We start from the raw sequence: 24,582 nt of genomic DNA, 5'->3' as shown, positions 1-24,582 counted from the left end.
AAAAAAAAAAAAAAAAAAAAAAAAAAAAAAAAAAAACTAACAATTTTAAAAAATAGAAACATGTCTGTAAGTTGGGAAACTTTTTTCTCATTTTAAAAACATTACAATTATGATGTAGTCTGCCTTAAAGAGCAGCGTAAGAACTAATTCAGCAATATGTGTAAATAATAAAGATAGCCAAAATGAATGGGTTGGATCTTCCCTATTTGATAATATGTTGATGATCATATATGACAGCAAAGTAAAAGAAAAAAAACAGAAGGTAGGGGCTGGGCACAGTGGCTCATGCCTATAAGCCCAGCACTTTGGGAGGCCTAGGTGAGAAGATCACCTGGGATTAGGCGTTTGAGACTAGCCTAGCCAACATGGTGAAACCTTGTAAAAATATAAAAATTAGCTGGGTGTGGTGGCATGCACCTGTAGCCTCCCAGCTACTCAGGAGGCTGAGGCAGGAGAATTGCTTGAACCCGGGAGGCGAGGTTGCAGTGAGCCAAGATTATGCCACTGCACTCCAGCCTGGGTGACAAAGCAAGATTCTGTCTCAAAAAACAGACAAACAAAAGAACAACAACAACAAAAACAGAAGGTGAACTTGGCAGGTAATCATGCCTCAAAGAAAAATATTATTTTATTGAGATCAACTTTTCTAAAGCTGTTTATTGGAAACTTCAGAAAAGTTGTTTCCAATAAAGTACATTTCTACTCTAGCATTTGACTTTTTCCAAAATGCTACACATCTATGTGTTTTTTGAGATGGAGTCTCGCTCTGTAGCCCAGGCTGGAGTGCAGTGGCACAATCTGGGCTCACTGCAACCTCCGCCTGCTGGGTCCTGGTTCAAGCAATTCTCTTACCTCAGTCTCCCAAGTAGCTGGGATTATAAGCACGAGCTACCACGCCCAGCTAATAGTTGTATTTTTTAGTAGAGGTGGGGTTTCACCATGTTGGCCAGTCTGGTCCTGAACTACTGACCTTGTGATCCGGCGGCCTCAGCCTCCCAAAGTGCCAGGATTATAGGCGTGAGCCACTGCACCCAGCCTACATCTATTTTTTTTTTTTTTAACACAGACTCCTGCACTCATATAACTTTAAAATACTGTAATCACTATGAGATATTTACTGACAGAAAGAAAAATAATAAATGGATCATAGCAAACAGATTTTTTTTAGTTGAAATGTAAATTATTTCACCTGTATCAAGTTGGTAGATTGCTGCACAACTAATTATGAACATAAACAAAAGTGTCTGGGAAACTTAGTCCCAGAAGCTTTGGTAACTGAGAAAATATCATTATTTAGATTAGGATATTTTCAAAATAATAATATTTAAATAAAACATCTTATTTTATTTCCTTGAATCATCACAGGGCTAACTTTTGTACACATAATACCATCCTTGAAATCAAAAGTAGTTTACTTTTCCTGTTGTTTCTGCATTACTATTAATGACATTTATTTGATAGGAAATCACAACTTATATTCTAAATGATTAAAAAGAAACTTTTCTTTTTTCTCCAAAAGAGTAACTGAAGTTCTGGGTTGGAACTGAATTTTTCCTTTGGGTTCCTGTCTTTTAAAGATCTACATTTTTTATTTTTTATTTTCAATGTGGTTCCTGTATTTATTTTTTCTACTCTACTATAAAATGAATATAATTACAGTTTGACCCAAAACCATAAATCCACCTTATGTTTTGGTTTGTTTGTTTGAGATGTAGTCTTGCCCTGTTGCCAGGCTGGAGTGCAGTGGCACTATCTCGGCTCACTGCAACCGCTACCTCCTGAGTTCAAGCAATTCTCCTGCCTCAGTCTCCCGAGTAGCTGGGACTACAGGCACATGCCACCATGCCCAGCTAATTTTTGTATTTTTAGTAAAGACAGGGTTTCACCACGTTGGCCAGGATGGTCTCAATCTCTCCACCTCTTGATCCGCCCGCCTCGGCCTCCCAAAGTGCTGGGATTATAGGCATAAGCCACCATGCCTGGCCCAAAATAATAGTGTTTAAATAAAACATCTTATTTTACTTCCTTGAAATACTACAGGCTAACTTTTGTATGCATAGTATCATATCATCCTTGAAATCAAGAATCATTTACTTTAGTAATTGTTTCTACATTAATATTCGTGGCATTTATTTGCTAAGAAATTCGAACTTATATTCTAAATGATTAAAAAGAAACTTCTCTTTCTTCTCCAGAAGAGTAATTCTGGGTTGGAACTGAATTTTTCATTTGGGTTCCTGTGTTTTAAAGATCTACATTTTTTAATTTTTGGTTTCAATGTGGTTTCTGTATATATCTTCTACTCTACTATAAAATGAATATAGTTATAGTTTGACTAAAAATCCACACTGTCTTGATGTGACTTTAGATACATCTGTTTTGTGGACCTCAGTTTTTCATGAGTGGAATTAAGGTCAGACTGACTCATTCCTAAGTTTTCTTCCATCTCCAGCGTTCTAGGACTCTGTGTCTGAGCTGCATGTATTTGTGAAGTTATGCCCTACACAAAGGTGGGCGTTAAAGGGATCTGAAAACCAGCCTCTGTAGCTCTGCTCCACAATGTGTGCTCTCAGGTAAGTGGCAGAGCTCACTTAGGAGAAGGCACTCCTTTAATTGGCACATAGTTGGTGGACATGCATTAAGTTAAGGACCACAGGACTGCATCTGACTGACGGAACATCTTTTTACAGATTTGCATGAAAACAGCCTACGTACAGGCTGGCTGTAGACCTGACAACATGAGACGAATCTTCCCCATCTCCAGCTTTGTGACCTCTATTTACCTCTGGGATTTCTTCACTTAGGCCAAGTCTTGGTTTACCTGGACCCCATCCTGGTCCTTTAAATATGACAGAAAACTTATTGAAGAATCCAGGTGTGGCCCAGAATGTAGTCCATATGTAAAATAAGTGGTGAAACTAGAAAGAATAAAAAAAAAAGAGCTTATTTCAAATAAGATAAATAGGACAGAAAGATCAAATACAAAAAATTATGTATATTATTTTATTGTTCATGGTAATTTACATATTTTAAAACATGTTATACATGATTAGAAATTAATGTATACTTGCATTCCATGCTGTAATCTACTCTGTGCACTCTGTGTACTATTAAGTGTGTTATTGTCAATATTTCTGAAGTTCAATAAAATTATCATTTTGAAATGTAAAAATAAGGCAATTGTTTGGACAATCAGCAACGTAGAAAAAAGATGAGTTAAGAGGCTTTGCTTCCAGTGGAATTAACTAGCAGCCTGTGCACTCAACATCCCTGCCTAATGACACCTTACTTCTCTTTTTTTTCTTTTTCCAAGACAGAGTCTCAATCTGTCACCCAGGCTGGGGTGCAGTGGCAGAATCTTGGAACACTGCAACTTTCACTTCCCAGGTTCAAGTGATTCTCCTGTCTCAGCCTCCTGGATAGCTGGGATTATAGGCACACGCCAGCGTGCCAGGCTAATTTTAGTATTTTTAGTGGAGATGGGTTTCACCATGTTGACAAGCCTGGTTTTTAACTTTTTTTTTTTTTGAGATGGAGTCTTGCTCTGTCGCCAGGCTGGAGTGCAGTGGCGCAATCTCGGATCACTATAACCTCCGCCTCCTGGGTTCAAGCGATTCTTCCGCCTCAGCCTCCCGAGTAGCTGGGACTACAGGCGCGTGCCACCACACATGGCTAATTTTTGTATTTTTAGTAGAGACGGGGTTTCATCATGGCGAGGATGGTCTTGATGTCTTGACCTCATGATCCGCCTACCTCAGCCTCCCAAAGTGCTGGGATTATAGGTGTGAGCCAACACACCCGGGCAATGACAACTTTTCTAAGTGTTGCTCACTGGATACAAAAGTTGAACGTGGCAACATATAAAGATTACATATCTGTTTAAAATTTTAAAACACAATTCTCTATTTACTACTTTGTATTACAGACAATACATATTCATAAAAATCCTGTAAGTAGTTTTGATAGTAGACTTCTGAGTATCAAATGGTCCATATTGTATAATTAGAAAAGTTTGCTGACAGAGGCAAAATTTCCCCTGGTATCTCATAGCAGGAATCCACATTCTTTAAATAGCATGCATTTGACATGTATAGAAGTGAAAAGTGTGCCCACATGTGATAAGTGTTCAATAAACGTTTGCCATTTATGACACACATATGATGATAATGCACCAGAGGACTAAAAAGACTCCTGAAGTTTGAGCATCAGCTGTAGACTCTAGAGGTGAGTTCTATGATAAATATAGAAATAAATTAATGGAGAAACAAGCTTTGGCTTTGTCAGAGTTTGTGATTTTACTATTATTTTCACTGTGTTTTGAACAATTTGAGCCTTTAAGATTATAAATAAAACTTTAAAATTGCTTAGAATATCACAATAAGGAATCTGAAGCATTTAAACAATCAAGAACTTAACAATTTATGCCTAGTGTTCCATTATTGGAACGCTAAGCACGTAGGAGTTATTTATATTCTACTACCTAAGGTCATCACCAAGGTCTGACTGTAAAAATTCAAAAAATTGCAACCTCAGGCATAAATGGATTAATGGGATAGATCTGAGGAATAGGTAAATGTTAGGTAGAAACTTAGCTTGGGGCCGGGCGTAGTGGCTCATGCCTGTAATCCAAGCACTTTGGAGGCCAAGGTGGGTGGATCACCTGAGGTTGGGAGTTCAAGACCAGCCTGACCAACATGGTGAAACCCCATCTTAAAAAAAAAGAAAGAAAGAAAGAAAGAAACTTAGCTTGGGGCTCTGAAATAATAAGAACCATAATATAGAAAACGAATGTGCTTAGAAGTTACAATGTACATTAATATACTTGCCTGCTTTGTAATTTCAGAAACTGACTACAATTTTATTTCTGTCATTCTGGAAACAAGCCGTAAGAAATACATGGTCATGTTTTAAAAGAAAATACTGTTTTTCACTTATTTATTTCCCAATGCTCTAAAATGTGTGATGCCAAAGGAGGGCAAGGTGCTAATAATAAGGAAAACCAACAAACAAAACCCTTCTGTCTGGCGGAACCCATCCTAAGTTGCTTTGATACCTCTGAAGAATAGGTAAGAAATTTAGCTCCATATAAAGGAATGGAGGTGAAAATAAGTAAATGTTTTTATAAGTACAAGTATTCCTAATTATCACAACTTGCCGACTTGACATTTCTGACAATATAAGTGAACATGTAAAAGACTAAGGGAAATGTGAGACGAAAGACCTGGAGAATTGAACCCAACAGAGCTTCAGCAGCTGTTCATAAACAGCTGTGATTTTCTGACCACTGTTCCTCTCAAAATTCGAATCATCTCACAATTTTTGCAGCTCTCATTGTATTTAAAATTCACTTTCTCATTCTATCTCAGTTATAAACCCCGTTTTCCTCAGCAAGACACTCCCAAAGTCTTGCTTCTGAAAGAAATCACCTATCAACCAGCAGCACTGGCTTCACACAGGGGCTTGCTTAGAAACACAGGATCTTGGACCAGATCACAGACCTACTGAACAGAATCTGCATTTTAGTAGGATCCTTTGATTCACATGCATATTGAGTTTGCAAAGCTCGGCCCTAGAGGATACAGATGAAGTTGTCTATCTCTTTTTTAATGGCTGCAATAAGGAGACGACTGCTACATGAAGTGAAGAAAAGGCAGCTTTCAATGAACTATTTCTCAACTGGTAGTATTTACATAAAGCTTATTATTAAGATCCAAAATATTTGCCTCTATTCTCCTGAAAAATGTATCATATTCCTTTATTACTATTATTATCATTATTATTATTTTGTCTCACTCTGTTGGCCAAGCTGGAGTGCAGTGGTGCAATCTGGCTCACTGCAACCTCTACCTTCTGGGTTCAAGGGATTCTCCTGCCTCAGCCTCCCAAGTAGCTGGGACTACCGGCAGGCAGTTTTTTTGTATTTTTTAATAAAGAGAGGGTTTTGCTATATTGGTCAGACTGGTCTTGAACTCCAGACTTTGTAATCCACCTGCCTCTGCCTCCCAAAGTGCTGGGATTACAGGCCTGAGCCACCACGCCCAGCCATATCATACTCTTAGTAAAGTGTAACTAAGAGACGCAGAGAGAAATGCCATGTAGTTGAGAATAAAGAAGAGAGATAATCACCTTTCTTCTTTTGGTGTACTAGGAGATAAAGATGCCTTTTGGCCAGGCATGTGGCTCATGCCTGTAATCCCAGCACTTTGGGAGGCCAAGGTGGGCGGATCACGAGATCAGGAGATCAAGACCATCTTAGGTAACACGGTGGAACCCCATCTCTACTAAAAATACAAAAAATTAGCCAGGCATGGTGGCCAGTGCCTGTAGTCCCAGCTACATGGGATTTTAAGGCAGGAGAATCACTTGAACCCAGAAGGCGGAGGTTGCAGTGAACTGAGATTGCACCACTGCACTCCAGTCTGGGTGACAGAGCGAGAAAAGAAAAGAAAAACATGACTTTCACTGAACAAGTGAAGGCAATTTGTTATGGCCTTTTATGTAAAGAAGCAGCACAGTGTATTGAGTTAAGCAAGTCTTGAGCTTAGCTTTCAACCTACCTTGGTTAAGTTCACAGCTAACAAGCTTTGTGACCTTGGGTGAATTATCTAAATTCTGGGAACCTCGGTTTCCTCCAGTAAAAAACGGGAATAAAAAGATTCACTACTGCATAAGATTTTAGTAATAGCCACACTAAATATTTTTCTTCTGCACTGTTAGCAGTGCACATAGTAAAAGCTCAATAGATGTCAACAATTGTGTTATTTCAACTTTCAGTGAAACTCGAAGTAGTCTGGAAAAGCTGACCCAACATGAGCTAGTCATTTCCTCACTTGCCGAATGTTGTAAGCAGTCCCCTGTACAGAGCTGTCATTGACCAACCTCTTCAGTTTTTCAAGGATTCTTATCTTTTTCTCATTTATGAGTGCCTAACCCCAGGAGGATTTGCGGTGGTCTGCTTCTGACAGATCAGAGCTTCATAGACATTCCTCATTTCTCTAGTGCCAACCATGGAGACCGATGAACAACTAGTACCACATGTCTAACAGAAAACTGGTCCAGTCTGACAAGTCTTAGCAAGTGAGGTAATGCACAGACTTAACCAATCTGTAATAGTTCCTGACACTTGGGTCCAAGAAGGGTAAGGCAAAGGCCTCATGTTGAATTTCTAACTGGAGTCATGCACCCTGAAAGCAAATATTTTTCTTACTGTGGGATCAGCCTTAATTATACATGTTGCTATTGCTCCTACTGAATACATGAATATATTTCAGGTCTATTCTGGGAAAGGATATGTTTAAAAGACACTTTCATTCTAGGCAGTAGACATATTTGAAAATTCTTATAATGAGTTGTTTTTAAATGTATTTTGCCTAATTTGATTCAAACTTTTGCTTCTATATCAGACTCATTTCTGAATTTTCTATATTTAAAAATTGTTTTCACGTTATTCTAATATACTTCCACTTTTCAACAGCTGATTTTTCTTTTAAGATTTATGAAATCATATAAATGCAGAAAGAATAAAAAACAAGTATGTTACCTGCACTTTGATTGGTTCGAATGTATTAATGGGATGTGTTAAACCATATACAACTTTTTCATTTTCTGCTTCAAATGTCCCTGGAAGATAAACATTAAGGATATGAGATTTGGTTTCCTGTACATGAAGAAGCTGATTTAATTTTTTGATTTTAATACGTTTTACTTACCAAAAATTCTATCCCAAATAATAAGAACACCGGCATAATTTTTGTCTACGCAATAACGATTTCTGCCTATGAGACAAAATATTAGAAAATTTTTTTTCAGAGAAATAAAGCTATGTTTTTTGAGATACCTCCATCTTGTTTTTAGAACATATTCGTAAAATTAAGATTTAAGCAGGAGAATAATTTTCCTGGGACTGTCTTCTCACTTACAACATCAGATTTTCTTCTCTAAAGGAATTTTCATTTTTATTTTTCAATTAATTATAGTAAAAAAAAAGCAAGGATTTTCTTAAAACTATATGTATGCTTTCTTGTCACAGTTTTTCAGTATAAAAAATGGAATAAATGTAAATAATTTTTCAGGACCATTCAATAAAAATTAAGAATTACATGATACCAAGAATTATAAATAAGAAATAAAATAAGAAATTCATGTAAACATGTTTTTATTTTTAATTTTTGATGTAATGTCCCTCTGTTCCTTTTCTCTGCAGCTGTTTCAGGAAGAAAATTTTCCACTTAGAGTGAGACTTGACTAGTTTTTTTAAGATAATAAAAGCCATAGTGAAAATTAAATTACCCTTAATTTTTTCAAAACTCTTATCATGTATGTTTTCCCTGCTGCAAAATAATCAAATTACAAAGTAAATAGCTGCTCATTATTTCTTTAATACAATTTTCAAAAACCTTAAGTAGACATGATAACATCCACATGACTGTAAATCTAAAAAAAAGAATAATTAATTAACTAAGTCACCACCCCAGGAAACTCAACTATCTTCATGAGTTCCCATTCCTTTGCATGGGTTCCATGCATACAACCACATATTGGAAAGCACAGATAGAAGGAAAATTCTTCCATAGTGAAAAAATAGAGAGAGATTGGCTGAACAGACGCAGACAGCACTGCTATATATAGATGATTTAAATAATGGTTCTGAATAAGTAGGGAAGCATTTTGTCCCTTAAGAGACATTTGGGAATTTCTGGAGACATGAGTGGTAGTCACACCTGGGATGGGATAGTAATGACATCTAATGGGTGGGGGCCAGTGAGGTTGCTAAATTTCTTACAATGCACAGAACATCATCCACAACAAAGAAGTATCTGTCCGAAAATGTCAATAGTGCTGTCAGTAAGAAGGTGGGTGTGAAAATGCAGTCAGAAGAAATAGCAACTGTTTCATTTTGTAATGTGGGCTTGTACTTATCCACTCCTTATATTTCCTTTCCTATGGAAGGAACTGCAAGTGTCTAACTGCCTTGGCCTCCCCACTCCCTCACTGAGATGTTTCTTGACTTATGGTGGGGTTACATCCTGATGAACCATCTATACTGAAAAACATTGAGAGTCAAAAATGCTTTTAGCTTTTAAATGTGGCTAAGGTACTGAACATCATAACTTAGCCTAGCCTACCTTAAACACACTCAGAACACTTACATCAGCCTGCAGTCTTAGGCAAAAATCATCTAATACAAAGCTTATTTCATAAGAAAGTGTTGAATATCTCACATGGTTTATGGAATACAGTACTGAAAGTAAAACATAGAACAGCTCTATGGGTACTCAAGACATGGTGTCTGCTGCATACGGATCACATTCCCATCATTGTTAAAGTCGAAAAATTAGAAGTCAAACCATCATAAACCAGGGACTTTCTGTCCTCCTTGGAGGTGGGAGAATGACTGTGGGGTTTGGAAGAGGAAACCGCTTTTGCACCCTGATCTGTCCTCTCTCCTCCTGTGGAGGCCTGTGCTTCTGCTCAGCTCCCTGCCATAAACACAGGGACCTGCCCTTCTTGGGAAGGCAGGGCTTCAGGGATTCAGGGTGGCTGGGGAAGACTGAAAACTTATAAAAACAGGACAATAGTATTTATTTATTTATTTATTCATTTATTTATTTATTTTACTGGCTTTCTTCTCCCAGTATTGTTTGTGAGATTTATTCGTGCCTTTGAATGTAGCAATGGTTTGGGCATTTTCATTGTTATATCATTCTCTGTTAGATATATGATATAAAATGTATCTAGTCTACTGCTGAAAAACATTTGAATTATTTCTATTTTTTCTATCACAAATAATGCTTATATGCACATTGCTATATAGGGCTTGGTGTCCACAATGTAAACGTTTTTGTTATTACTTAAGTTGGTATCTTTATATCTTAGGCACTAGTCACAGAATTTTCTCCTTATCAGGGAAAGGCAGATTATGTTGAGATTGTTCAAGGCCTCAGGCAGGAAAGTAAAGTGTTGTTTATTGGGCTTTCCTTAAATCAACAGTTTTCAAGACCACTAACTCTGACTATAGATAGGAATGACCTTCAGCACTGGGTCAAGGAGTAGCCTTTGACAGGATCCTTTAAAACATAAAATGTGTATCTCCTCAGCTGGTTAACTCATTTTCTACTACAATGGAGCTAAGATTTAGGTAGAAAGAAAAATCCAAAAGTCAGACAGATAAATTCTCCCACCCTACCCCACCAGTTCACACTTTGGAAGTTGTACCAAAGAAGATAGAAAAGAAGAAATTATATTTATTTGTAAAATGTGTGCTGGCTATACTGGGAAATTGCGATTAAATGAAGTAAGGCAAATAATAATGTAATTTTTAAACAAATGAAGAACAAAAGAGAGAAGAAATAGAACTTCCTTACCATGATGAACTCTATGATGGCTAGGAGTATTAAGAATCAGTTCCAAAGGACCAAGGTAATTGATTACCTGTTTAAAACAGAAGGAATATTTGTACATATTGTTAACATTAAATGTGTATTAGTATATAAATACTCACATTAGAAATGCACATGAACTAAGAGACATTGCAAGATTCAGGGTTGGTATTAGAGAGTGAGGAGAAGTTCCTCTGAAACCTGGAATTCATATAAAGACAATAGTAATTTCAAAACTCTATTCTAAGAGGCAGTATGGTGTCATGGTTAAGAGCTAGACCTTCAGTTCAGCTCCAAGAACCTCCACTCATTACTGATCTTCGGGAAATAATTAGGTTTTTATATCTCAATTTCCTCATTCCTAAAATGAAATAGTAACATATCTACATAATAATATTGTTCTCACGATTATGAATGTTACTGTATTACATACCACTATCACCAAGGCACACTTCTCTTAGGTATCATGTTGTTATACTTTTTGCCTTTCAACTATGGCTTTGATTATTTATGAAAGCACAGCATAACTTGAAGTGTGAAAACACTGTGTTATGTTTTCTGGAGTTTTTTCACCCTGTAATCAGCCAGGCAGCAACAACTTAATATTGCAGCAGTAATCTACTGCATTAGGGTGATCCTGCGTATTCAAATAGAATCCCCAATTACTTCTTACCTTTCGAGGCATCATCTACCATTCCATCTTAGAGGCTCAATTCAAAGTCAAATATGTAAAAGGATCTTTTATTTTAAGAATTAAAGTTACTTCAATATCTAGTCCCTAACTCTCTGATTAATTCTCACAACATTTCTCAATGAGAATCTCCTAGTTCTGAGTCTATAAATTCTAAGAATGATAGAAACCAGGTAGATGTCATGAAAAAAGTACAGCATCCCATGTGTAGGACGTCTTGTATGTTATATGAATAATATTGGACAATTTGGGATATTCCACCAACCATGGCAGATACCAAGATACTTTACTTTTCTTTATTCACAATCTAAACTGTGTTAGAGCCTACCAATGACAAAATCAATACATTGTTATGATATTTTAAGACATGACTCACTTTCAGGGTTAGCTTCCAGTTAGAGGACACATGAGGAATAAAGAAACGAGTTAAATAATGCTTAAGGGAAAAATAGCCACTGAGAATTATGACACCAATATGAATCTGATAATAGGTCAGTGTTACGGGAAAAAATAGAGAAAGAGGGAACTGCTTAAGGTGAAAATACATTTAAGATACATGACCAGATTTAAGGTGTACACCTTGTTTAGATATTAATTTGAACAAACCTAACATAAAATACATTGTATAGGCAATAAAGGAAAATTTGTTATAAACAGGGTATTTTTAATAGATGATAGGAAAAAATGTTTTCATTAGGAGTTATGATGGCACTGTCATTGTGTTAGAAAATACATTTGCTTATAGTTGTATAACTGAAGTATACGTGATTAGAGATCTAAATTTTGCTATGAAATACTTTGACAATGAAAAAGAAAGGAAAAAAATAACTGATACAAAGGATTCAAAATATTGAGTTTTGAACCAAAATGGATTGAAATACATAAATTCATGCTGCCATTCTCTAATTTTACAAATGTTAAAAAAATTTAAGTTAAAAACTTAAACAGAACAAATTGCTAGTAATGTCCATTAATGCTCACTAAGCCAACTGAAAATAATAGATTGCCAAAATAATAGATTGCCAAAATATGTCTAATATATGCCAAATATTAGACATATTTCTAATTCAAAAGTCTTTATCTAGGAGGGTTTAATTATTTTTTGGCAATGTTTGGCATTAAAACACCCAATTTACAGTTGCTCAATAAATATGAACAGGTGGGGTAACCATACCATCCTCAGCTTATGAAATCGTGTACCGTCTTGAAATGGAAGCTGTGGCAATGTTGTCACGTGCTGATCCTTCTATGGGACAGAGGCCATTATCGTCTCCCTATTAGGCACATAGTTTACTCACCTTAAAGAGATAGTTCTTGTGTCTCTCCATGTTGCTCAGCTGCTAAGGGATTTCCAGTTTGCATTACAGAATGGACAAAAATATTTGCATGTGAAGAATGTATACTATATTTTATATGTCTGTATAGCTCTCCCTCCATCCCTCCCTCCCTCCTTCCCTTCTTTCCTTCTTTCTTTTCTCCCCACCCTTTTCTCTCTTTTTCTCTTTTTTCTAATCCTGGGTCCTATCCACTATTTTTAAAGTTATTTCCATGAGATATATATTTTGACCTCCAAACAGCAGAAATTTTAAATAATTCATACAATGGAGGTCATTTATACACCAAAGATTATCTGTATTTTTAATGTGAGGAGTTTAAAATACTGTGAATATATAGCTCTTATAAGAGAATACATTCCTATGAAATAAAGCACAAGAGGCACTACGCCACAAATATAGTGTTAACAACCGGGAATTGGGAAGAAGGTACAGGTAAATAATTCTCTATTTTATTGAACTACATTGCTTTCTACTTGGTGAAAAAATATTTGTTAAGAATAATGGTGAAGAATAGAGAACAAGAAAGTGGGGTTCCTCAACAGTCCGAACATTGAAACCTGATGCTTTGTTTGGGCTTTGTATTTCTGGCAGAAAACCAGATGGGAAAGGAGAAAACCATTTTACCCTTGTTTGTCTCTTTTGTGCCTAACATGTGTTACAAAAACAAACAACAAATGTGGGTGGAGAGGACTACACTGACCAGCTTCTGCTCCCCAGATGCATTTAGGATCCTCAGCGCTGGTGCATATGCAGCCAGCTATAAAGCCACACAAATGGTGAGTGCATGCAGATGATTGAAGCCTTGGCTGAGTGCGTTATTTTTCTAACGTCAAGCCCTTTTTTGTAGAGAAAACCTTTTGCTCCTGTAGGCTAAAGCATGGTGATATCAATATTGAAAATTTCTTTTTTTAAAAAATAGTTAAAAGCCAAGTACAACACAGTCAACCACAGATAAATTTCCTGGTAGTGCCTGTGAGTACCTTGGAGCTGGGGAAGACCACCTCTGAGTGAGAGATGATTCATCATTCCGACAGCCCAGTAAGAACCTCTCATGTAAAATACGCTTCCAATTCAAAGTCATGGAGAATTCATTAATATTTAATAAGGGTTGAGCATAACGACTTAATTATCGCCTACTTTTGCAAATTCAGCCATTTGGCAATTCAACCACATCTAGCTTTGAATCACTTCCTGAAAATACGTTACTCTGGGAATAATTGTAGCGATTCTCATTTTTAGAAGTTTTAAATTTGTATTAATTTTTTAGACTTAGATGAGTTTATTTAAATTATCAAATTTTAGGACATATAGAGGGCTTCAATATAACACAGTCCAATACTTTATTATTTAAAAAAAAAAAAAAAACCATAAAACCAAAGCTCAGAGAGCTTAAACTACTAGTTTAAGATTCATCAGCTTGGAATAAGCCCTAAAGTTTTTCTCATTTCAGCTCATGAATATTTGCATTTATCTATCATATTGTTTTCAAGACATACAGCAATTTTCCTTGAGTAAAAGTAATTTAAACTTTTAAAACTTAAATAGAAAATGATAATTAACTCATTTTCTATTTCATATTAGTTAAAATGATGCCAGGTATTTATGAAGATCCCAGTGATTTCAGCTCCTAAACTGCCCCCATAGGGTATTTTAGGCACTTCTGCTGCTCCTTTGGTCTCTGAAGCAATGCTCTAAATCTTGTATTCTGTAACTTGTTTTGTCTCGGTCTTATAACTTGATAACTATGGATGCCCAGAAGAGCCATGTAGTGTTTCCAGAAAGTCAGAAAAACCCTAAAGTTTTAGATGAAATTTCATAAATAAGCACCCGTGGTATTTTCCTGGGAAGAAATTCTAGCATTTCTATTATATACTGAAACAGAAACATAAGTTTGCAAAGGTTTAAGAACCAATGTCCTAAACAGAGATGCCTAGGTTATTTCCTTTGCCATTCTTATTTATATAGTGTTGTCAGTTTACATATCAGTAAAACCTGAATGCTGATTTCTTTTTTTTTTCCCCATTTATTTATTTTATTGCATTTTAGGTTTTGGGGTACATGTGAAAAACATGCAAAATTGTTGCATAGGTACACACGTGGCAGTGTGATTTGCTGCCTTCCTCCCCATCACCTACATCTGGCATTTCTCCCCTTGCTATCTCTCCCCAGCTCCCCACCCCCCACTGTCCCTCCCCTATTTCCCCCCAACTGACCCCAGTGTGTAGTGCTCCTCTCCCTGTGTCCATGTGTTCTCATTGTTCAACACCCGCCTATGAGTGAGAACATGCGGTGTTTGATCTTCTGCTCTTTTGTCAGTTTGCTGAGAATGATGATTTCCAGGTTCATCCATGTCCCTACAAAGGACCCAAACTCATCATTTTTGATGGCTGCATAATATTCCATGGTGTATATGTGCCACATTTTCCCTATCCAGTCTATCGTTGATGGGCATTTGAGTTGGTTCCAGGTCTTTGCTATTGTAAACAGTGCTGCAATGAACATTCGTGTGCACGTGTCCTTATCTGAATGCTGAATTCTTACCCAAACTTCACAGAGATGCAACCTTTTTTTTTTTGTCTCATTTCTTAAAATTGTTAAAATTTTCAGACTATTTCTTAAGTTATTTAATCTGTAGAGTAACAAATTATAAGTATATAAAAATACAAATAACAACTTTGTAACAATAAGCTCCATGATGATTCACTTTCATCCAACAAAAATGTTCTGGACAGTTTGTTGGAATGATCACAAACTCCTCATTTCTTCCTCCACAATCTCTGGTGAAAGTGGGGAAGAGAAGTTAAATACAAAAGCAAGAGAACAGGGAGCCATAAGGCCATCGTTATCTCATTATGTCATGCCCCCAAATAAAAGACTCCTTAGTAATGACCTAAATAATTACCAAAACTTTCAGAGTTCAAAGCTGCTCACATTCTTTCTGGAGAGAGATTTCTAATGTTCTCTTTCTTCTCCATCTAAGAACTTAACCTCCCATCTTAGCTTTTAGGAATCCTGCTTTTTCTTCAAGACCACATTCTCCAAGAACCCATCTCGATCTTTCCAATGAGAGTTTTGTTTTCCTTTCTCTGAATGCATATTGAGAGGTCATTCATTCTCATGTCTTCCAGTTCTGTGTGCTAGTTGTTTTCATTTCTCATACTATATTGCAAGTTTCATGAGGATAAAAACTTCGCCTTACCGTTCTGTGTTTCTCAGATCACATGTAACATTGTTCACACATCGTAATTGTTTGACAATAGTATAGTCAATAGATAAATTCCCCTTACTCCTCTCATACTCTTATTTCTTTATAGCTGTGGTTCTCAAAGTGGGATGACTCTTACTCCCCAGGCAATTTTGACAATGTTTGGAGATAATTTTAGTTGTCGTAACTGGGGAAAGTGCTACTGGCATCTAGTGAGCAGCGGGTTTAGTGCTGCTCAACTTCCACAATGAATAGGAAAAGTCCCCACAATGAGAATCATCTGGTACAAAATGTCAATAGTGCCGAAGTTGAATTCTGCTTTGTGGGTGCGGGTGTCTTTCTGTGCTTCAGACATTTGCTATTCAGGAGGAAAACATGGCATAATTTTTGTGTTCTAATGGAGGAGTTGGTGGGAGGGACGCTGTAGGGAATGAGTATGGTGGTGATTACTAAGGCCCAGAGGCAAATCATCAGTCTAGAGCCCTTAGAGTTAGAAGCTAGGAATATAAGTCCATGCATAATCTTTGATCAAGTGAGTTGGGCAAATTAAGATAAAAATCTAAAATGAAGGGGCCAGAACAAACAAAAAAACAAAACAAATAGAAAATCACAGAGCAAGGAACAGTAAGACTGGGGTGGTTAAACTCTGGTGATCATTGGCAAGTAAATAGCATAAATTATTTTCACATTATCTGAGTACACTTTTATGAGAGCTTTGGTTTCAAATGAAAGCACCAAGAGGAGGAAAAATGATTATGAAATTTCTTTTGAGAATCTTTATGAACCCCCTACCCTGCACTCACACGTTCAGTTGAATAATGTAGAGACCTAAAAGAGTAATGAAACTCCCTTTGTAGCTAGATGACCAGTCTGCAATAATTTTCCTATGGAAATTGATAAGCTATGTACATGTGATAAATTAATTAATGAAATGCTTACTCTGAACTAATCACATTTTTTTTCATGACATAATTTTTAGGAGTTTTCTCACTACCCTACATTACCTAAAACACATAATTCTGTGACTTGTGTCTTTCCCATTTAAATTGAAAAATATTTTAGAGTTGAACTCTACAAAGCATCAAAATAAATATTCTAAACAAACGTCCTATCTGAAATTATTTTTATACAATTAACTTATTCCACATTTCACAATTATTTCTCTTGATTCCTTTGATTGGAAAACATTGACTAAGTTAGATTTTTATGGCTCAGTTAAAAGTAGAGATGCAATTAACTGTTGATTTAGTTAGAGAACAAGACTTAACCATCATCAAAAATATTCAGTTTGTTCAAAACAAATTATATTGTTTCTTTGAATTGCTTGGAAATTTACCTCCTCTCATCTCATTCTAGCTATTGAGGTTGGAGAAGAGACTTTCTAAATATTGGGAATGTCATATAATATTTCTACTATGCAAATTTATATCTGCAAATGGATACCAAAATATGTTACTGAAATGTCATAAGAATATTTATAACCACTTACTTTTCAAAATTCTACATATTTTACAATTATTTATCTTGATTCCTTTGATTGGGAAACATTGACTAAGTTAGATTTTTGTGGCTCAGTTAAAAGTAGAGATGCAATTAACTGCTGATTTAGTTAGAGAATGAGACTTCATCATCATCAAAAATATTCAGTTTGTTCAAAACATATTATTTTGTTTGTTTGAATTGCTTGGAAATTTGCCTCCTCTCACCTCAGTCTAACTATTGAGGTTGGAGAAGAGACTTTCTAAATATTGAGAATGTCATATAATATTTCTATTATTTTAATTTACATCTACAAATGGATACCAAAATACTAAAATATGTTATTGAAAAGTCATAAGAATATTTATAACCACTTACTTTTCAGAAAGAAGGCATGAACCTATGGTTAACTATAAAGTTCATTTCAAATAAAAGATGCCTACAAATATTTATGATTCTTATGGTCGGGCATGGTGGCTCATGCCTGTAATCCCAGCACTTTGGGAGGCCAAGGTGGGCAGATCACCTGAGGTAGGGAGTTTGAGACCAGCCTGACCAGCATGGTAAAACCCCATCTTTAAAAAAAAAAAAATTATATATATATACATATATATATATATATATATATATATATATATTCTTGTCTGAGAGGGAAAAATCATAAAATCATAATAGGGAAAATATATCATAAAAAGCATGTGTTTTACAGAACCCTCTTTATAAATATACATGTGCAAAATGATATGCTAAATGCTGAGGAATGACTGGGTTTGGGTGGAGTGAAATGAAATCTCCATAGGAGGATAAATGACTGCATTTAGATGAAGATAGGTTAGAGTGACAACATTGACTATAACTAGTCAAGACATTTTTTACAGCGTCATACATGACCGCGTGTTCCAGCGGAGCCCAGACCACTGTGGGTCTCCTTATTCACTGCAGCCAGTATTTAAGGGAAATACTATACCTCTAATACATTTATTATCTGATATGACAATCTTTATTTTGTTAGAATCAGCTGAGAAAGATATGCTTAAAACGAAGTTTGAAAATAACAACAATTTTTAAAGATTAATTTTTGGGTAAATTAGTGACAAGATTCACTGTACACCAAGTCTAAAACTAAACAGACTAATATGTACGCCATGATTACTTGGCTTTTTCCTGGATAATTTTCTACCCACACCTCACTTCTGTTCCTCCTCCTCTCCTCTTTCATTTTTTCTGTCTCTTTTTCTCTTTTTTTTCATTTATCCTTTCATCTATCTATCTGTGTCCATCTATCTTATCTATCTATCTAAATGTGTGTGTGTGTGTGTACGTACGAAAATTCATTTGGAAAGATCTTTATAATTAACTATTGGCTCATGCATACTTATCTGAAAAGTGGGTAGTAATAAATAGATATTTCTGTGCTCTTTCAATAAGATATTTTCATATTTATTCTCATTTGCAGATGAAAAAGCTGAAGGGCATAAATATTATGTATTATAGTCATATAGTTAACCTTATTAAATATATGTATTATGTGTACTAAACATTAAATGTATATTCAAATGCCAAACAATTACTCTTTTAAGTACCAAACTAACAATAAGGGTTTTTTTTTTTTTTTTTTATCAGCACTAGCAATAATCTGTTTCAGAACATTAAAACCTGTATTTGTAAATCCTTATCAGAATCTCTTACTGAAACTTATTTGCATAGCAAGAAGGCAAGAAGTCTCTTGTCAGTGGGCTCATTTATTCTGCAAATATTTATTGAGTTTCCAGGGACTTTACTAGGTTTTAAAAGTAAAAGGAAATAAGGTAATACGCAGGCATTGCCTGAAGAAAATTTACACTCAGATGGATCCTTCAATAGAAAGTTAAAACTGTATCAGAAAAAAGTTACAAACAAGTAACTTTTTCACATGATTTTTTCTTGTTTTCTCTTGTGACTGATGAAAAAAAAGCACTCATTTTTCTTTCTTTTTCAATTGCTATTTCACAGTAGAGATATTTGAATTTATAATCAATTTGAACTTATAATGGGCATAAGCATTGTCTAATAAGAAGCAAACTGAGTTCCCTTTCTAGGTCTCAAGCTGAAAATTACTTTTGGTGTAGATGTATGCTTTTATTTAGTTTCCTATAGTTCAGCTTTGCAAATAACCTCATTGATTGTTCCTGAAGAGAATTTAGATTATTCTTTCTTGTTCATAAATATCTTAAACTGATTATATGGAAATTGAAAGGATCTATATGGGTTTCATTTATTCCCTGGTTATTTATTGAGTACAAGGTACTGTAGTAAGATCTTTCAAGAGGCCATAGAGTGGAACAATGGAAATCACAATTTAATGTCTGGTAATTTATCTATTCATTAACTTAAAGGTAAAATAAGTGGCAGTGTTAGCATTTACTGTTTGAATATACACAAGAATATGCTTTTATACTATCAATAAAATCTATAGCCATTCTCATTTAAAGTTTTAGAAACATAATAAAATCCATGAACACTGTAAGTCAACATATTAAAATAGTTTTTCCTGTTCTGAATTAGTTGATCTTTAAACACTTATTGTTTTACTTGTTACAAGCTTAATCAATCTGAACGTTTACAGATACATTTATATTACAGAGCATCTGGTGATGAAATGTAAAAATAAAATCTTAATTACTTCTTCCACTAGGTCTGCGGTGTTAATTCAAGACAACCACAGAAGTATTTAGACAGATGGTAGTGGTGGCCATATTAGCCTCTGATTTATCTACAGGGAAGGAAGAGAAAGCAGAACTCTTAGGATATGTGCTTGTCTGCCTAGTTTCACACTTTGAAATGCTGGACAGATGCTGATTTATTCACAGCCAAATGTTTTCCTATTTGATTAGGCAGTTTTCTACTTCAGTAAGCATGTAATATGGAGGTAGCTGAATGTTCACACTAAGCAGTGAAAAAACAATATTTATAGTTTGGAAATAAAACAATCTGGAGGAATCAGGACTGTTGGGATCATAAAGAGCTTCATAGGGAGTACATTTCTGATGAATCCATACCACAGGGTTAAAGACTTTAAAGTCTTAGTTTTAATGAAGAATGGGACTAGGCTATGTTTATACAATAAACAAAAGTTTTTAAGGACTGCATTTATAATAAATTATCTTGAAGGCTGATTCTTGTCATTTATGATTACATTATTCTTCAAACAAAACGACAAGAGCAGGACAATTTAGCATTTTATTTGAATTTGTTTCAGCCTACCTTTTGAATAACACTTTTGGTTTCTACTTGAAAAAATGAATACAAGTAACTGCTAAACATGTTCCCTCAAAGGAGGATAAGTTATTTTGTTATTTTTAAACAACACCAAGTAAATTTACAGAAGAAAAACTAGAAACATGTATAGGTTTAACCATCTCAAACTTCATTCTTAGGTAACATCATTTTATGTTTACAAGTTTAGGTATCTAGTGTTAAATGGTATCATACTCTTATGAGTAATAATAACATTACATGAAAAGAAGACAACTGATAAATTGAAAGGACATGAATTAAGCAATTCATGTCCAAAGCTCCAATCCACAGTCTTATGATAAAAGCTCCATACTTATGACTCTTCTAAAACTCACTGTATTGTGACTGCCATTATGATCATATTCCCAATTTCAGTTGTGACTTTTACTGATTAGTCAACAAATGTTAATTGATTACCAGTCTGCTATGTGCTTGACATCATCTAAGCATTAGATGCTTCAGTAAACAAAGCAAATATGAATCTACATTTTAGCTTCCATTCTCAAATGTCAGATTTCTTTGTCATCCATTATAAACTTTTATCTGTTAAAAATATTTTCGGATACTAATATTTTAAAGTATTACATAATATATTCTCAATCACTAGATTAGAATCTATAAGGACTTACATGTCTTAAGTTCATTTGCCCTGTCATTCCATTTGCATAGCTTCCTGCTAAGGACAAACCACCTTACTAAAGCATATTCCTTGCCTTGCCCTCTTGGTATTTAAAACAAAATATTATTAATACATATATTCTGATCTAGGTCTTTCCTATGGGTACATGTTTCTTTTCTCTTTCTCTACCTCCAGCCAATAAACAAACATACTGTAGAGAATCTACTTAACACAGTAAGTGCATTCATTCATTAAAAACATGTTTGCTGTTACTTAACAGACTTGGAAGCAAGGTCAGAGAGTCTAAATAACTTTAGTAAATATTCATCTTCATTTTTATACACTGGGAAAACAAAAATGAATAAAACATAGTTCTTATCCTCAAGAAGTTTACTGTCAGCTCCTATGTTCATGATGCTCAAAATTTATTCCATTTACATTCAGTCTAATGCTTGTTCAAAATGCAAATTCCTATCTTCACTCACCAGAGACTTAGATTATGTGGTTCATGGAAGGCAGTAATCACTCTATATCTTGATAAGCACTCACATTATTCTGATGCTTGCAGTTGACCCTACTCTTGCTTCAATTTTAGCTCTGACTTTATGAACTAATTCCAATATGTAGTCATTTGGCTTTTTCAAAATAAGTACTATTCATTGAAAACATATGTTCCAAACTATGAACTTTACATTTGTTATTTCATTAATCCACATAACCCTCTTATAGGTATGACTACTGTTACTTAATAGATTTGGAAGCAAGGTTAGAGAGTCTTAATAAGTTTAGTAAATATTCATATTCATTCATTCAAAAAACAGTCTCTTTTAGGTTCTGACAACACAGCAGTAAACAAACTAGAGAAATATCTAATGAAGTTAAAATAGGACAGATTTCTCTTTGATTTCAAAATATATAATCTTATCCATTATGCCATACTACTCCCTTATCCCTGAAATGTTCTCTTCTTCAATTTAGTAAATTAATTTCCATCATATTCCTTGTATTTGAGAGCCCAAATTTCAATCCTTTCACAATAGGCTTTTTTTAAAATAAAAATTCAAGAATTTTTAGACAGTCCAGGTTCAGGTAGCTCAATAAAACTCTTCCAGAGTTTTATTGGTTCTTTTTTTTTTTTTTTCTGTTAGGAAACAGTCACTACAAGCCAGCAGATTCTAACAGGAGGGTGTGATCCTCAAATTGTTAGTGGCAAGGGTGCCAGTTCAGGTCAGAAGACTTAGGTGGCTTCTTTGCTTGGAATACATATATGCATATATATATATATATATATATATATATATTCCATTATATTTGGATAAACACTAGAAATATATACATGAATAAGCAAGGGGGTGATGAATTACCTGAAAAGGTAACTATACAATAGAAGGAGATATTATTTTACAGAGAACTAGAAATGTATAGGACTCACATTAAAGATGGGCTACAAGAGAGATCAAGAAGCCAAAGGTGACATCAATATTTGATCTTGATGTTGACTTCAGATAAATGGAAGCAAAGTAGAAGAGTAGATGATTTAAGGTGATAAAAGCCATAATAAAATATATTTTAGATATGCTGATTCATGGTAGTAGCAAATATTGCTAAGAATATGTTAAGGTATGAGAAATATTGATCTGAAACCCATACTTATTTATTATCAATATTTAACATTAGCAATAATTATCAGTAATTGGTACACATTTTTAATTTAAACACAATTCTTATTAAAATTTATATGTAGTGTGCATATATTTGTATGTGTAGCATATGTTCATATACATGCCAACACTTACAGTAACATAATAAATGAGAAACATATTTTTGCTATCATGGAATCTGGAGAATAATGGGAGAGACAGAGAGTTAAACAGCAAATACAACACAGTGGCATAGAATTAAACTTCACTACTATTTTTAATAATTGGATGCTTCCCATGTGCAGAAAGGAATGCGTTATCTCATTTATGTCCAAGCAAAGCTCATGCTCTTAACTCTTAACTACCAATATGGAAATAGAAATACACACAGAGGTAGTGTAAAGAAGAGTGCATCGAGCTCTTACTAGGAGGTAAAAGAAAGGTGTTCCACAGTAAGTGGTAATCGGGTCGTGTCGTGAAGAATGTTTGAAAAAAGGTTATCATAGAGAGAGCATGTGCAAATACAGATAACGCCTAAGAATTTCATCTGCTTAGAGAGAAAGCAGCTGGGCAGTTTAGTTGTACTGGCTGACTTATGGGATGGGATGGGAGTTGTAAACAAGGGTCATTTTCTAAGAGCCCTGAAATCTATTCATGAATTTAAGGGTTTTGATTTTATCTTGGAGGCAACAGAAGTTCATTTAAGAATTTTTTTTCATATTAGTAGTATCCTATTATTATTTGGGTTCTAAAATAATGACAATTGTTGTATGAAAATACATAGGCGAGGGCAGAGTGTGTAGGTGTGAAAAAAATAGAATTCTATTGTAACCATCTATGTAATTGATGAAGGAGTATAAATTAAGGTAGGGTAATAGAAATGGAAAGAGTGAGAGATATTAAAGGACTATTTAGCAGGAAAACTCAATCAGTGTATAGTGAATGCTTTAAGAGTGAAAGGTTGTGCTATTAACAATTATTCCAGAAAAAATAGGTACACATTGGGGTGCTATTAACAATTATTCCAGAAAAAACAGGTACACATTGGGGCCATTCCAAGCAAGCTGAGACATGACACCCCAGCCCCAAGAGATGTAAAACCAATGATACGGGATTTCAGAGGAGGAAAGGAGAGAGAATTGTTTACCAGGCTTTTAATCATGGTTCTGCTATTAACTAGCTGCAACAATAGTAGACAAGTTATAGAACCTGAATATAGCTGTTCCCTCACTTTGAATGGGGACCATGGGTTATGTGATAATTAAATAATCAAATACATGTAAAATGTTTGCCATAATGACTAACACATGGTCTGAGCTATGTAGTAGTTTGTTCTTAACAGGGGAAACATTCTCTGGAAAAGGAAGAATTTGAGTTGGGCCTTAAAGAATGTATAGAATAATAGCATATGGAAAATATGGAAAGAAGAGAAACTGCAAAAATTGGATAACAGATGAATTTGGGAAATGGGAAATTGTCCAGTTTTATTGAGCTGCACAGTATGGAAAGTAATGAGATGTAGACTAAGAGATATAATTAGAAGGTGGTACACAAAGAACATGAAATGAAAGACATTTAGACTTTATTCAGTAAGCAACAGAATATCACCAAAGTATTTTCATCAGGACTGGCCTTGAAAATAGGTTAGATTTTAAGAGGGAGGAACTGAATGCAGGTAAATTTTACACAGTTATTTGGTACAGGAAGGGTTACAGCTGATCTTGCCCTTAGCCAATGAAAGAAAGAAATAGCAATGATACTCATTAAATTTTCTTTGGAATATGTCAGACCAATTCTCAGTAACGAGAAGTAACAGAATTCTTGGGCTAAGATCACTGTTACTGTGCTTCTAAACTTCAGTCCTTTTAAAATATATCCTTCAAAATTAGCTACTTCTTCTTCATGAAGAAAATTATAACTCAGGCCGGGTGCGGTGGCTCACGCCTGTAATCCCAG

The 24,582-nt window shown here is 35.0% G+C and overlaps 1 protein-coding gene across 1 annotated transcript in view; it reads right to left on the bottom strand.

The window, feature by feature from the left end:
* Positions 1–24,582, bottom strand: part of AGMO (alkylglycerol monooxygenase) — a 344,339-nt gene that overhangs the window by 172,503 nt on the left and 147,254 nt on the right. Inside the window, exons 6-9 of the mRNA XM_037734209.1 lie at positions 10,365–10,431; positions 7,710–7,775; positions 7,541–7,620; positions 2,784–2,918 (exon numbers count right to left, since the gene is read on the bottom strand). Of these exons, the coding sequence (XP_037590137.1) occupies positions 2,784–2,918; positions 7,541–7,620; positions 7,710–7,775; positions 10,365–10,431 (348 nt within the window). The remainder of the gene's footprint in view (positions 1–2,783; positions 2,919–7,540; positions 7,621–7,709; positions 7,776–10,364; positions 10,432–24,582) is intronic.

The sequence above is a fragment of the Cebus imitator genome, unplaced genomic scaffold, assembly GCF_001604975.1.
Source record: "Cebus imitator isolate Cc_AM_T3 unplaced genomic scaffold, Cebus_imitator-1.0 Scaffold587, whole genome shotgun sequence".
In the NCBI taxonomy this organism is placed as follows: Eukaryota; Metazoa; Chordata; class Mammalia; order Primates; family Cebidae; genus Cebus; species Cebus imitator.
The sequence above is the reverse complement of the archived record's forward strand: the minus strand, read 5'-3'. Positions and strand labels throughout refer to the sequence as shown.